Consider the following 16,068-nt stretch of genomic DNA (forward strand, 5'->3'; position numbering starts at 1 on the left):
TATTGAGATAAATACTTGCATACGAACATTCTTTAGTGTGTCTGAGACCAGAGCTGACCCAGCAGTGCTCCACAACCCGTGTCACCTTTTCCATAAAAATGTACCCAGAGCCCACTTAATGCCTTCACAGTTGGGCTGGGGAGGCCAAACCTTTGGGGGCGTTGTGGGAAGAGGCTGTGGACACAGCTGGAGCTGTCCCATGGAGCCACAGCTGAGGCAGCCAGTGAAGCTGGGGGCACATCCATGAAGCATACCCAAGACTGGGAAGACACAGGACAGCAGTGATGGAAGTGTGAGGTACAGTCCTGGAGTGGGCAGGTTAGAGGAGGAGGAGGAAGGGCAGCTTTGGCTGTTACCCTGGGGAGACCAGGGTAGATCATGAGGCTGAAGAATTGGGAATGAGGGCAGAGAGCTGACCATGGACATGGGAGCAGGCAGAGGAGGAAGGGCAGCTTTGAGTGTTACCCTGGGGAGACCAGGGTAGGTCGCGAGGCTGAAGAATTGGGAATGAGGGCAGAGAGCTGACCATGGACATGGGAGCAGGCAGGGAGAGTACTTTAGTTTGGTTTTTTCCTACCACTCAAATTACTTTAGTTGTCAAGAAATTAAATTAATTTTCCGCAAGTCAAGGCTGTTCTGCCATTACAGTAACTGGGAGTGATCCCATCTTGACTCAGTAACTTTAATCTTATTTCCTCTCCATCCTGCTGAGGAGCAGAGTGAGGGCACAGCTGGATGGGCAACCAGCCACAGTCACCCCATCCTAAGCATCCTGCACAGGGGAATGATCAAATCTACAGTGCAACCCCCTATTTTCACAAGTCTCACTTAATACATATCACAAATGCACTGGGAATGCAGCAGTAGGACTGATCCTGCAGGACAGCCAGACTGGAAGAGGATTCATATATCCTAACATTTAGGATTAGGATTTATATATCCTAACATATAAATCCCTTCTGTCCTGTCAAGTTCCTTCCATAACCCGGTTCATCTCCAGTTACATATTTTCTTCTCTCTCTGAGTCCCCCCTGGGGACTCCTTCTATAACTTCATTCCTCCAAGAAACTTTCTGTTTCTAGTTTCCCCTCCCAGTACACTTCCAACCAACTTGCAGTCCTTTGATCTTGACCTTGTTTTGGCATTATTTTGCATCTTTGATATTTATCAATCAGTCCCTCCAAGGTATTCACAGGAACAAAAAATCCAACTTCTTTCTTTCAACTTTCCTTCTGCTTAATGAAGCTACAATCTTTAGTTTCTCTCCCTCATTCCCCTAACACCCTATTCACCTTTACAGATGCAGAATGCTAGGATAATTTTGGAAGGAAGGGACCTAGCCAGAGCAGAATCAGCTACAAGGTTAGAGCTGGTTACTTAGGGATTTGTCCAGTCAGACCTCAAACAATCCCCCAGGGATGGAGACTGCACAACCCTTGGGCAACCTCTTGTACCTCATGGAGCAGAACTCCCTCTTTAAACCCAGTCAGAACCTCCCTTGCTCCAAGCGACCCCTAATGCCTCCTGCCCTCCCACCAAGAAGTCATGGGAGAAAGACAAACCCCAGTGCCTAGAGTGATTTAAGATCACAAACATCCACAGAAATATTACAAAACTGCTTCTATGCCTATTGAAAAGATCTTCCCAAAAGATGGAGCCATCTCAGTGGCTCTGCACAATCAATCCTAGAACACAAGTAACCTTTTCCTCTCCTGAATCACCCATCCCTCTGTCCCAGCACAATCCCAAGGTATCTCTGCACCTGCCTGATTTGCACACTGTGTTCAGAAGTTCCATCATTAGTCAGTCTGGAGCATTACTTAATTCTTCCTGTGAGACCATGAAGGCCACAGCAAGGCTAACAAGGTCTCCTCGTTAACCACACTCACTAATTCAGTAGGTAAATAAGTTGTTCTTACAGCTGATGAGGCTGTTAACCCTGAGCCTCTGAACTCCAGTCTCTGAACATCTGTCCTTTCTGAAAATCTCCTTCTTGACACAACCCATTATATGTTCATAATTACCTCTGATTCTTATCTCTCTCAGTATTCTCATTTATTAAGAGCCCTGCATATTAAGCCAGTTTTTCCCATCCTGGGAGGGAATCCTGGGTCCCCTCCTTCAGCCAGGTGACCCTGTGACTTCTGTTTTCACCTCTCCTTTGCCATCTCTTTGCTCCCAGCAGCTCCCACTGATACTGGCTACTTCAAGCACAAGCAGGAATGTTCCTGGAGGAATGAAGCCCTGCAATTTTTCATATACAGCTCAGATATCCTTTAATTTTAATTCCTTACAAGTACTGTTCATTTCCTGGACAAGACAGACCTTGTGCCTTCTGTTGGGTGCAGGTGCTCTACTGAGGTTAAATAAGCTTTATTCAAGATGGTTTCATTACTCACTAGAAATGAAATTACAGTTCATTTTCCAAGTCATCTTAAATGCCACTAAAACCTGTATTTCGTCATAGTCCTGTGTGGTTTTAAAATATACATTTTAACCTAGCCTATAATTTTGTCCTAAAGAGTAATTTTCTCCTATTCTACAATTATTGGCAATTTGCACTGCTTAAAAGCCTCCATTGTGGAGGAGGACCCTTTGCTTTAGCTAACAAACAACCACAAAACAATCATGATGCATTATAAAGAGCACTCCAAATCCAGGCCTTAATCACTATTAATTTGGAGATCTGTTTATAAATCCAGGAGCAGGTCCCAGAGTGCTGGCACACCTCCTGCAGCAGTGAGCCACTAGAAAATACCCTTTCATCTCCCAGCCCAGAACCTTTCCATTACAGAGCTGCTCTCTTCAAAACATCAATTATCAACTCCTAAGCCAGCATTTCCTGAACTTTCTATAATCATTTTTAGAGGCATTACCACATAAGCCAATTCAGTCTAGTTAAACTACAAACACTTTAAAAACTATTTTTAAAGTTAATTTTTTAAGAAGTTGATACTATTTTCTCTGTGCTTTGTATATCCCAAACACTTCAATCAAGAAGGCTGAGCAAGAAGTTCTAATGATGAGTAGAGATCCAGGATGGTTTGGGTTGGAAGGGACCTTAAAGCCCATCCAGTGCCACCCCCTGCACTGTGCAGGGACACCTTCCACCGTCCCAGGGTGCTCCAAACCCCATCCAACCTGGCCTTGGACACTTCCAGGGATGGAAGATACACTCCTAATGAGGAAGCAGCCCCCACTCCTCATCCATGTGTTGCAGGGCAATCAGTTGAAGACATCAGCCCATCTTTTGGTAAATGAATGTCACGATAAATGACACTTTGGGCTGCTGACATTGAAGACAATTTTTTCATGTTTGTACACACATTAATCATTCTGTGGCAGTGCACATACATTAGGTATCGATTTAAGGACACCAAAGGAAAATACTACTGACCTAGCAAGAATGCAGGTTAATAAACTCAATTTGGGAAGGATGATTTTCTATTTGGAATGTGCTCTAAACACAGGCAGGAGAACACAGAAGCAACAGTGCACTCATGTGCATATAACAGGAATCAGATGCATCCCAAACCCCTCATTTCTGCTAGGACAATGCAAATGGCAGAGAAGGTGGGGAAGTCAGCTCTGTGCCTCTTTTCTCCTTCCCTTTTGTTCCTTCCTTCCCCTCATCCAAGCCCAGAGCAATGGTAGGAATGTGAATGAACAATCTATTAATGCAAATGTGGTGCATTCAATCAGCATTCCCAGTCTCAGCCTTACTGAGATTTGTGGCCCATTGTCTCCATTTCTGAAAAATATGTGCCTAGAAGAGCAATAATTCCCATGCTCCTGGAAAACACAGATGGTTAAAATTCTGGCTGTAGTCTCCTGCTCTCAATGGAGCCAGTATTTCATCTCCTAGAGTCTGCAGAATCAGGGAATTCACTGCCCTGAGCCAGATGCCAACCTAGTTCAGCAACCTCCCTGCAACTGCAGCCAGTGCCAATCACTTCCAAGGAGACTGAAAGGAAAAGAGCTTCATTATCAACCATTACTAAATAACTGGCTCACCTGAGTGCAATAACTCCAGGGTTGCACCTGCCTGTGCTCTGCAGGCTGCCAGCAGCGCTGCAAATGCTGCTCTGCTCAGTGTGGATACCACTGCCATGCAGTTTAATCCCCACGGAGTTCTACCAACCCTTTGGGACCCATCTCACCAAATCAACACTGCAAAAGCAAAGTGAGAAATGAGAACCATCTCATCTTTAGGGAAGAGAAAGGTGTGGAGGAATTCCCTTTTCCTGTCTGGGGCAGGGCTGTACGAGTGGCCACAAGCCTCTGGGAGTTTTGCTCACATGTGTCCCCTCTGTTGCCACTGCTCTGACTGGAATTTAAGATAACACTTTGTACAAGCATTAAACTGCTCTAAACACACATATCACATGTTTGTGCAATTAACATTTTCCCAAGGCTGGTTTCAGGCCTTCTTGTGACATCTCGATGTGCTCAGCAAATGTTTTCTGTTTTTTCCCCAATTTCTACTGCAATATGGAAGGAGTAAAGCACAGGAGCAGCTGGCAGGTTTTACATCCTGTTCCCTCCTGGATACCATCTGTGAAAAGCCTTTGCTGCCCAGAGTTAACTTTTATTCAAGTTTCTCCTAACTTACCCAAGTCTAAACTAACTCCAGCAGCACCAGCTCCAAACATTCCCTACAGCTTCCACTCTTCATCTGAAATTCATCCAACCAGTCTGTGAATGATCCCACAAACTGCTCACAATTTTCAGCCACTTGAATTTTCCCCCATTCCTGTCTCCCTGATCAAATTTGAACTCATGACAAATCCATAACTATTTTGGGGACTCCTTTTCCCAAACAGCCTCTTGGGAAGTGTGGAGATTTCAGCACCACAAGGAGGTACTGGAGAATGGGAACATGATCCCCCATTGTTAGGACAGCTCCAACATCTGCTACCCTTCAGCGCCGCAGCCATCACAAAGATGCCGCCTATTTTGTTAGTGCATCAGCTCCTCACCCCAACCCTGCTAAAAAATTAATAAGTCCAGCCATCTGTGGACACTTCATTAAATTATCACAGCTCCTTCTCTCCAACATTATTCAGCATCATTTGTTGGAGTGGCAGAGGTGTGAAACGGCTTAAAATACACTGCTGCTAATGAGACATATTTCATGGATCTCACTGGCACATGGAGCAGACTTTGCAATTACAAACACTCCTGCAGAACACAAGTCCAGCACCACCTGAATTAGGATAAGGCCAGATGCTTCCAGTCCCTGCTACAAACACCAAGCAGCACATCATTCTCCCCACTTGCTTTAGGCAAACCAGACAGGGGAGAATGCAACCAAAAATCTGGGCAGGAGACAGCTCCTCAGGGAAGGGATGAGGATTTTTAGAAGGACTGTAACATGGAGAGAGGAAAACCTACCAAATGTCCTTGCTGGATAAATAGAGGTGGGAAGTATATGGAATACAGAACACAAATGAGAAATGTCAGTGCATAACAAGAATCCTGACCTGGTTAAACACAGCCATGACAGCATGGACAACATGGTATGTACTGATTAAAAACAGTGTCCCTTGGCCAGAATGAGAGGCAAATGTCACTGGACACATCAGTAACACACACAGACACAGGTACTGTCACATACAATGACACACCGAGTGACCTGGTGGCACCTCAGAGCTCTTCTGAACAAGCAACTGAACCCCAGATGTCCCAAGGCCCCTTTCAAGCTCAATTATCTGATGACATGGGGAAGGTCCACAAAAAAACATAGTGAGAAATAGCAAAATATTGCAGAAATTATTGGCCAACCTGGCCTTGGACACTTCCAGGGAACCAGGAGCAGCCACAGCTTCTCTGGGCACCCTGTGCCAGGACCTCAGCACCCTCACAAGGAACAATTCCTCCCTTTTATCTACTACACATCCAAAGCTTTTAGAGGGTCTTTGGACAAGGAAAACACATCAGCGTAATATGATATTCTACCTGGCAAAACAAGCAAATCCAAATTCTAGTTAGGTGATAACTAGGGGAGATCAATAAATTATACCAGGAATTAAATAGGAGCGACAAAATCACTGAAAGAAGATCCCCAAAAATACAGAAGTCACTACTGACAACCACAACTACAAGAAAAGCAGTGGGACTGAGGTGGGGATGTCTGTCCATAGCACATGGTTAAGCTCAAGAAGTGCTGCAAGGAATGGCACAGACCAAAAAAACAGATCTTCTGATGGAAGAGGTGAAATAGTATCATGAAAATTAGAGACAGGACTGGCAGTTCAATGGCCAAACAACACAAAAGCTCCAGCAGCAGCAGGAAAAGCTGCAGCAGCCAATGAATCTGACTTCCACAGACACCAAGAAACAGCTAAAACAACATTCCAATGCCAGAAAAAATGAACTGAGGGCATGCAAACCAGGGAGTCATTTATTTGCTGCTATTGAAGATCATTCTAATAGCAAGACCAATGAAACCCCTGTGGGATTTCAAGAGAAGCCCTAAAGATAAGGCACACAGATTGCCTCATCATTTAAGGAACTTCAGGTCGTGTTCATCAACAGACTGCCTAAAAATAAGAACCCTACAGGCTCACAATTACTCTTTCTAAAACAAAATCGAGAGCCATAACAAAAGAAGAATAAGATCCGAGGGTTGTGGTGAAAGAAAAGAGCTTGACAGGTTAAATAATTTTAGTTCCAGGCGAGGCTATCAATTACGGAAGCTCATGTGAACAAGCTATTCAAAGAAGATTAATGCACAGAGAGGACTGTCAGGATAAATTTATCACAAAACTGGAAGAAAGGAAAGATCTGAAAAACTTTTGCATGCAACTCTATAGACAGTGACAAAGACAGCTGGTACCTGACAACAGGCATTTAGAGACAGGAAATAACCAACAATTTCACTGCAAACTCCTCGGGATGTGTGAATGGCAAAGAAAGCCCCAAAACCAGGGTGCTTGAAGGCTGACAGAACAGCAGACAAACAAAGCACGAAGAACTTTTACAGACACAAACATGCAGCTGAAGGAGGTGTCTGGAGACACCAAGGGTGCGTGGCAGGGTAAAGGCAAACACTAAAAGCTGTACAACTGCAAACTGTGGCATCAGCACACCACTGACCCCTCCAGCTGCTGGCCATAAACCGCAGAGGATCAGGAACAGGTTTTTAGAGGTCTCTTCACAACAGAGCCTTTCTTTGCCTAATTTTTGCTCTGTTTTTAAGAGCAGACTGACAGTGCACTTAAGCCAGGGCTGACTTCAGAAGCTGTTACAGAAGGAAGAGCAACACCTTTACAGAAACACAAATTATCCAGAGATGTTTACCCATGTTCCCCCCAACAGGGGTTTCTATATGCAAATTACTAGGACTTGGAGAGTTTTAACAATTTTTAACATCTTTATTCCCAGTGTACTTATGTGAAGGGTGAAACATACCCTATGCTTTTAAGAATGTTAGCAAGAACTAGCCTCACTGAACTCAGCCCTCGCAAATGTCATAACCTAATTTTTCCTTATTCAAAATATTTTTCCTCCATCTTGTTTCCTTTTCAGGGTCATTGAACTTCATCTTGAATTTTTGTTACAGAAAAATAAAACATTAATCAGAGATACACTTGTGCCTTGATACTTCTTACCCTTGCTGCTTTTGTGTCACCCTTCACTTGGGGCAATAGCACAGCTTCTTATCGTTTTCAAAAAGCAATATTGAGTCAGTCAGAAACCTGAACAATGTCAGCACACAGAGCCTTCACTGTGGACTAATAAAGCTGAAATCTCTTGCTGATTGCACAGGAGCAGGCAGGGAGTGAGGAGCACAGGCTGCAGATGTAACCATCACTCCGCTGACAGCTCGGGATTCCGAGCAAGCTCCGCGCTAACTTGTCAAACAGAATTACACAGGGATTGCTGGTGCTGACATGCAGAGCAGAGAGAGGGAAAAATCTGATCCGAGTCAAAATATTAACAAATGAGAATCCAATCTAAACAAAGTTCAGCCAAGTTTCTTGTTTAGGGGTGTTGATGCACCATCAGTACGGTGTCACTTTGTCCTTGTCTCACCATCCAGACCCCGCAGCCGAGCGTCAGCTCACAGGATTTCAGGGATTTGGCCCCAGCTCCCTTCCACCAAATTCCTGTTTCTCCACAGATTAACTCCATCACCTGCCATATTTTCAAAGGCAAAGGTCAAGATGGAACATATGCTGCAAAGAGCTCCCATTTCTTATGATTTACAGCAAGTTTATATTATTCTGTAGTACATGAACATGACTTTGCCCATGAACTAAATGCACAAAGGATATTCCCTCTGCTAATTACAAGACTTACATTGCATGGGACTTGAATTTCAGTCTAGAAAACATGGGGTTTTTTTCTGAGCAGTACTATTACATCATTACCAAAGCAGGAAGCTCAGGCACGAGTGCCACACATTTCCCTGTGCCCCTCTGCTCCAGCTTCAGCAGAGCATTTGTCACCCTCCAGCAAGCACAAATAAGCTTTAACTGGCTCACTGACCCACAGAATTTGGGACAGGGATAGTATTAGTCACAATGAGCTGCTGGATTTGGTCTGATATAAGGTGAAATAAACTTGAAACATAAGCTCCAGAAAACCTGTGTTTCTCAATAGGAACTAGTTTCAAGCAAGCAATTAAGAGTCTCTTCACCTGGGCTCTGACTTGGTCATTAGATGTCAATGAAGAGTTTCAAAACAAGCAGGTCACATTCCCTGCTGTGGGCTTTCCCCAGGATTCCAGTAGTAATCCAGCTGCAGGCAAGTCCTGCCCTTCTCTGCCCTGGACATGGAAAGAGGCTCTGGTATTAAATCCCAATCTGAGACTAAAAATGTATAATAGTTTTGAACCTGGACCTTTGCCTTCAGTCCAAGAACTGCAGACCAGTTCAAAGGCTCACATAGATTTTCTTTGCTACTTTAACTGTACAAATGTGAACTGCAAGAATTGAGAATGACAAATAGCAGAGTATTTATTGTCTTAAGTGTCTAAACTCTCACACTTTCAGTAACAGCTGACAGAATCTGTACAAACTGCAGTTGTGTTAAAACCACCTTTGCCATTTACCTGTCATGGAGAAATGCATTTTGATCTAAGCCAATTTATGAAAAACACAGATGCTTTTTTCATAGAAAAACATATTTCTGCAAGGAAAATTTATCACCCATGTCACTTGCTGGCTAAGTGCTCTTAAGCACCCTCCTCTGAAGTATCTCTGCTCTGAGGTTTTTTCCAATTCCAAGATACAGAATGTTCTTTATTCACGAAGATCAGATCAAGATTACTTTTTTCTCCTTGCTGTTAAAGGAAATGTGCAATCCTGGATAAAAATGTGCTGTTATTTCTAAGTTAGCCCCATCTCTACAGAGCTGGGACAGTTTGTCCTGAGCTTCTCTCTCACTTTGGGATGGCACATAGAGTCTAGTGAGAAATAAAACATTGCTCAGCTGTAATCTTTAGAGCTTGGCAAACTTCTCAGAGGACATGAGCAAACAGAACCAATTAATCTGGCTGCTTCCGTGCAGCTCCTTGTAGTTATGTTAAAAAAAGCAGAGATAAAATTTCAGCTCAAATTAATGTTTGAAAAAAATCCTAATCTATTCACCACTATTTATACAGAAATAGGTGATTGATATTCAATAGCTAAGCACTCTAACACACCAGAAGGAAACGCAGCACACCTCTGCTGCTGAGCTTTGCAGAGCTCTACCCTGAACTGCCAGCCCAAACCCTCCAGGTCCTGCTCCCTCCCACAGGCTGTGCTCAGGGAATGGCCTGGATAATGATTCCTTGGCCACAACTTCACCCACTGCCTACCAGCCAGAGCCTGTAATGGATACAGAATTCCTTATCTCTACCTGCCCTCCTCATTTGCAGCACCTTGGTGCATTATAACAAGTAATACTTTAAATTTATGGTAGAAAAATTCTTTATTTGCCCATGGAGAAAAGGCAAAGCATGGAGATCTGGAGCTGGTGTCATGAGCTGCACCAGAAGCAGGATTAGACCCTGGCAGCACCTGGCTCAGAACTCAATTAACTCCTTCAAGCCCCAGGGACCACCACTGCCCATCCAGGCCTCCTGCAGCCCTCCTACTCATCACTTTGGAAGCTCCAAGCTGGACACAAGCAAAATGCAAATAAATCTTGAAGAGGCAATGTGGTCAGCTAAAATCTGGAGCAATTTCCCAAGCCAAGTCCATTCCCTCTATGTCATGTCTGGAGGAGCTCTCAGCAGCGAAACCTGACCGAGGGCAGGTCCCTCCTCCCTGCAGGGCCTGTGTGACACCTGGCACGGTCACAGCAACCTGGGGACACCTGGCCCCACGCAGAGAACAGCCACAGGAGCTTTGGGTGCATTTCTGAGAGTGCCCATTCTGTCAGTGAGCTGCCCCAAGCCCTGTGCCCCAGCACAGCAGTCTGGAGGAGCCGTGGATGGGCAGGATGCACCAGCAGAAGGGGATTTACCCAGGTCAGCAGAGCAGAGAACACCGTGCTCAGGAACAAAGAGCTTCACTATGGCTGGAATTACTCCAAATCCTTCTTCCAAGTATAACATGGTGGGCCTTGGCCCACTCCAGCATGCCCAATTTGAAGTGGAAAAGCAGGAAGTCTCCCAAGGTTTCAACACAAAGCAACACATGAAGCTTCACTGTGGCATCTCCAGAGTCACTTTTCAGGAACATCCTCCTCCTGGGCTGTGCTGCCCCTGCAATGTGCTCAATGGTTCCAAAGGAGATACTACACTTCTACTAAGCACATATCAAATCCTTTTGGCTTCTGAACCATTTTAGAGTTCGATATTACATGTCAGGAGAATTTCTTAACAGAAGTGATTTGTCTGTACTTTTTCTAAAAGTAATCACAAAATGAAGGATTGAAAATAAAATTTCTGTGAGTATTAAATGAGAAATAATAATTCAAGTAGATTATTTATTTGAGGTGAGAAAAAACAAGTCAGAAGTTATCAGCAAGTGCTTCTGAATTAATGTAACTCAAACACACCTGAAGTTTGTACCAAGGCAGTGCCACAGCTGCCTCATCACAGCCAAGCAAATGACACAAAGCTCAAAGCCAAGAATTATCAAATGCAAGGACAAGTGGAAGAAGAGGAAGAAAAACAGCTAGATTCACTTGGGGAAAGGAGATGACAAGAGGTGAAACAAATAATTTAGTGAGCAGTCTTGAAATGGATTTACAGAGCAAATAAATCTGCATGATCAAACTCAGTGCCCCTGTCACACTTCCCAACTTTTAGATCCTCATGTATCTGTGCTCTTAATAAAAGCTTTAACCAAGCCACAGTAACCAGTGACTGGGGAAAGCTCATCCTGGGAATATTTTCAGCTCATGTCATTACACTTTTTATTAAAATACATACATATTTATTTTTCCAAGATGAATTACAGACACAGATCTCCAAAACTTTGTAAATCTATTTTTAATCCATGTTTTACAGCAGCTTTTTCAAACCCCCTACCCTTCTTAAGATCTAACTAGCACTTAAGTATCAAAGACAGATTTGCATTTCAAAAGCCAATTAAAAAACATAGTGTACCAAGGCACTGATTAAAGTGTTGTGGCTTTACATAAATTAGGCAGTTCCTTTGACTTTCCCTGTTTCAAATCCATCATAACAATGGGAAATCCCACACATTACATGGACTGTACGACCACCTTCTCCCTTCACTGCCCTTAGAAACTGGTGATGACAGTTTCTTCATTTGCTTGAAGGAACCAAAATGTGAAGGCTCACACTGAATGGGAAAGAGATACTCATATCCCCAAACTGCTGCTCATTAAAGAAAACTAACATTTATTGTTGTTTGCAGTTCTTAAAAATCAAGGATTTTTAAGACAAGCCTGGCAGAACAGCAAACACTTTCCTACCAAGGTGTAGCAGCAGAACACAATTTCAAGTTACAGACTAATTCAAGTGTTCCTCACAACGGAATATTTTACCACGTCCTCTGACTTTCTGAAATCTAAAGGCAGCAAAGTTCAGTTTCTTTACAAGGCTCAGTTGCCACAGGACCTCTTGATCCTCACCCTTCCAGAAGCCCAAGTCTCCTCATGGATCATCGCACATGGAGAAGGTCCTTTAAGGGCACGCTGCCAGGTGCGCAGCGAAGCTGCCATGACCCACTCCCCTGCACGGCTCAGAGCAGGGTCAAACACAAACTGGTGGAAGCCCAGCCAGCCTGTCTCTAACACATTTCCTTCAATCCCTGACTCAGCACTCCAGGCCCAGGCACTCACAGAATGTTTTGGGTTGAGTTTTTCATACAGTGGCTCACTGATCAAACCACTGTCACCCTACAGCAACGAAAGAGCTGCAGATTCCAAAACCCAAAAAACTGAGATCCCTCAAACTAGGACTCTGTGACACACCACAGCTTGTCATTTTAAGAGTTATTTAATGAGTAAGAAGCTCTTAAAACATGCAACCCACACTTCATACACAATGTGTCCTTTTAGAGATCAGGTGCATGGCAGCACCACACTCACACACAGCAGAGGAACCACTGCTCAATTAAGAGAGGAATTTGCTCCCTGCCACTGGAATTTTGAGGCCAAGGGGAGCCCTTACTATGCCAACAATGCCCATGCTCACCACAGCCTGAAAGCTGCCAATTAAAACAAAGAGTGGGGAGGAATATTAAAAACCACTGTTAAAACTAAGGGATGCAAATGAGGACAAGAAAAGCAACAGGCTAAACCAGAATTTAAATATTCCACCTCTTATTCCAAAGCCTTCAGCAACCAAAGTGCCTTTTCCCCTACAAGAGGATTAAACTCAGCATGGTCTTGCCCAGCTCCTGGCACTTGTCTGGGGTGGTAAACAGTTTTCACACACCCACATCTGCCAAAGCCTGTGCAGCAGTGCAGCCAGGGGATGCTCTGGGGCAGCTTTCCAAAGCACAGGATGGCAAAAGGCAAAGCACAACATGTGTCACCACTGTTTCCTCTAGTTGTGGGCAATAAAAGTACCATTTTTATTGCATGGAATTAATCAATAATCTTAACACACAGCTGTCAGGCCAATGTGTGCCAAAGGGGGCAACTGTTGTGTGGGGAAGGTCCTCATTGTCTTGGGCTAGACTGTATTTGTTCTGTTTTCTACCTAAGATGTTTTGGGGGAAAAAAAACCTCACCAGAACTGCATTGTTGTTTGTTGTGAGTTTTTTTTAAGTAGGCTCTTGGGTTTCTTTTTTTTTTTTTCCACAAGTACTTGGGTTCTTTTTCAAGTACTAAAAGGCTCTTAAAGATTCCATCATTTTAGAAAATATCAATTGAAATAGTACCTTCTACCTAGATAGGAGAAAATGGAAGTGGAAATTCAGCAGACATTTTGGCTTACCTTCATTTTTAACCCCATTAACCTCACCTAATGATCATATAGAGCAGGCTGATAGCAGAGGCAGGAGGCTGAAGGCTCTCATGTGGAAAGCAGCAGAATTAATCCCGACAGCAGCGAGGCAAGGAGGTGGTAATTGCTGGAGAGAAGTGTGGGAGAACTGCCTTTATTGTCCTCATTGCCAAGAAGCTCGGAAATCTATTCCTCATTAAGAGATTCTCAAAGTCACTCTTTTAAGGTATAAAACCCCAATTTTTCTATTTCTGACACTGCTGATGTTTCACAACAATGCTACAAGCCAAGTTAATGGGAACAACATCCGAATTCAAACGATGGAAGCAGCAGCTCTGGGAGATGCAGGAGCACCACTCAGGAAGAATTCATTACCCCGAGACATTTATTAAGCAAAGGAAAAAAAAAACTGTTTGAAAAAGGCTGGCAAACATCATTAGAGAAACAAAGGGAAATCGCTTCACAGGCGTTTTTTCTAGTTACAGCGCCTTAGTTTACCTTGGGTTTTTTGTTTGGTTTGGTTTTTGAAGTCTCACCCTTACTCAGTAATTACAAGTCTCTTCCTGCTTTACTGTTTACAGGACACAAGCTAACAATACCAAGCCCTGAGAAACAAGCAAGTGACAGAAAAAATCACTTTTCCCAGACTTAAATCTTTATTTTTACCTGCAAACTTCACTCCCTCCCTGCTTCCTACCCCCCAAAATAAGGCTATCACCTATCAAGTCTAAAGGGTACTCAAAACACTGAAGCTGAGGTTATGACTTGGGCTATTTAATGGAAAATTGTGTGCACTTGGTTGGTTGTTACTTTTCAGGCTTCCTTGTTCACACCTGATACTCAAGAAACAGAAAAATACAACTCCCCAGGACTCCATTCCCTACCCTTCTCCTAGTCCTGCAGGGATTGTACACATTGCTGTTAGGAGCTTCCCAAATGTTTCAGACAGAGCAGGTTAATTCTCCACATACAAGCACAGAGAGTTATTTTAAGGTTATTTATACATAAAGAAAGCAAAATCCTGTTTTCTTCCCCCTTCCAAGCCGTGGTAAGTCTCCATTGTGATTTCAGACACCTGACACTTCTCTTAATCCATTCATTGCAGCTTTCCTGATCTGCAGCGTTTCCTGAGAAATACCCCCCATTAAGCTGCTTACAGGAACAGAGCACATGCCAACTCCCAGCCAGTAAAATGAGAGCCACAGTCCCAGTTTCCCCGAGCTGATGGAACCAGCTCGTGCTCCTTGGGAAGCACCTTCCTCTTTTTCCAAGGGCAGAGCATTCCTTTCTGTGAGAAACGATGCTCACTTCCAAAAATTGAAAAGGTTCATTAAAACCTTATCAAAAATACAACAGAAGACTGAATGGAGAAAATATTACAGCACCAGGAGCAGAGGATTTTTCCTACCATGTGCTCATCCACACAATGGAGGTTTTGCCTTTTAACCCTTTAGTTCCCCCAAAGCTCTGTCCATCGACTTCTTCACTGCGCAGTGGTGGAGATCACTTCCTTACATCCTGATTGGAGGTCAGGTGCTGCCACAGTGAGGAGCTGACCCTCCCAAATGTCTCAAACCCACGCCACCCCCTGATAATAAGATAAGCGGGGGGTGAAGCTTAACTATAAATCTGTAAAACTTCTCTTAACATATATACATGATATTTGCCTTTTAATTGTGAGAGTCACCCATCACATTACTCATCTATCACACCTTCCATCACCACGCTCTCAGCCACACTCCCAAACCAGAGCCCTACCTGCCACGGTGAGCTTCGCCGTCCTGCTCACGATGGTCCCCAGGCTGTCCACAGTTGCCACGCACTGATAATATCCTTCATCAGGTTTATTATGCTTGGAATGCACCACGCTGTTAATTAATAAAGATCCATCTGGCAGCAGCTGGCGGCGGTCGTCCGACACCAAGTTGAGGAAAGAGCCATCCTTCTTCCACTCGATCCTGGGAGGGGTCTCGCACTGAGCCGAGCAGTTCATGATCACCGACGCCCCGCGCACCGACAGCACGTCCAGGGGCTCCACCAGGAAGTAGAAAGGAGTGAAGGTTCTCACCAGTGATTCTGTAAAACATCACAGAATTTTTGGTTCGTTTTCCACGGTTTTTTATGTGAAACACATCCTCCTTGAAGACACTGTAACGAGCACAAGCACCGCTCACATCCTCCCCCAGAACACGTTCAACCAGCTTGGTGTGTATGACAGTGTTTTCTGCTTTGGTTATTCACATCATGGACCCTCAGATTCTCAGGCATTTTCGTCCCTAAAATGTATTTCTGTGCTCTGCTCTTGGCCCTTGTGGTGCGGGTGCCCAACCAAGACTGGGAGCCACCAAGAACATTTCAGCCCTCAGCAGAAAGTCTCCCATTCTGTGCTTAACACATCTTGCAAGTGTCATACAGTGGTTTTTTATTTCTATTCTAGCCCAGGATAAACATGATTACTTTTTCATTTTAAATATTCCCCAAAGAGTTCTGTAATTAACATCTAGTTTGCATTAAGAAGTGAATTTTAATTACTTTCTGGTGTATTTGGTCAAGCAGAACGATTTTGTGTCAATATCACTTTGACTTGTCTTAATTTAATCATTTGTAGAAAACAGAAGACAAATTCTTCCAGAGAAGAACAGTTTTCCAGTCAGCATAACACTGGGTTTCAGGGAAAATCTCCATTTTTAAAGCCCACCTTAGAAATA

At 43.9% G+C, this 16,068-nt stretch overlaps 1 protein-coding gene across 5 annotated transcripts in view; it reads right to left on the minus strand.

Moving 5' to 3' along the window:
* NEO1 (neogenin 1) overlaps positions 1 to 16,068 on the minus strand; it is a 171,594-nt gene that overhangs the window by 103,431 nt on the left and 52,095 nt on the right. For all 5 annotated transcript variants that reach the window (XM_041418780.1, XM_041418779.1, XM_041418778.1 and 2 more), the window contains exon 2: positions 15,119 to 15,436. In XM_041418780.1, the coding sequence (XP_041274714.1) occupies positions 15,119 to 15,436 (318 nt within the window). The remainder of the gene's footprint in view (positions 1 to 15,118; positions 15,437 to 16,068) is intronic.

Source organism: Onychostruthus taczanowskii, unplaced genomic scaffold (genome assembly GCF_017590055.1).
Source record: "Onychostruthus taczanowskii isolate IOZ18803 unplaced genomic scaffold, ASM1759005v1 scaffold6, whole genome shotgun sequence".
Lineage (NCBI taxonomy): Eukaryota > Metazoa > Chordata > Aves > Passeriformes > Passeridae > Onychostruthus > Onychostruthus taczanowskii.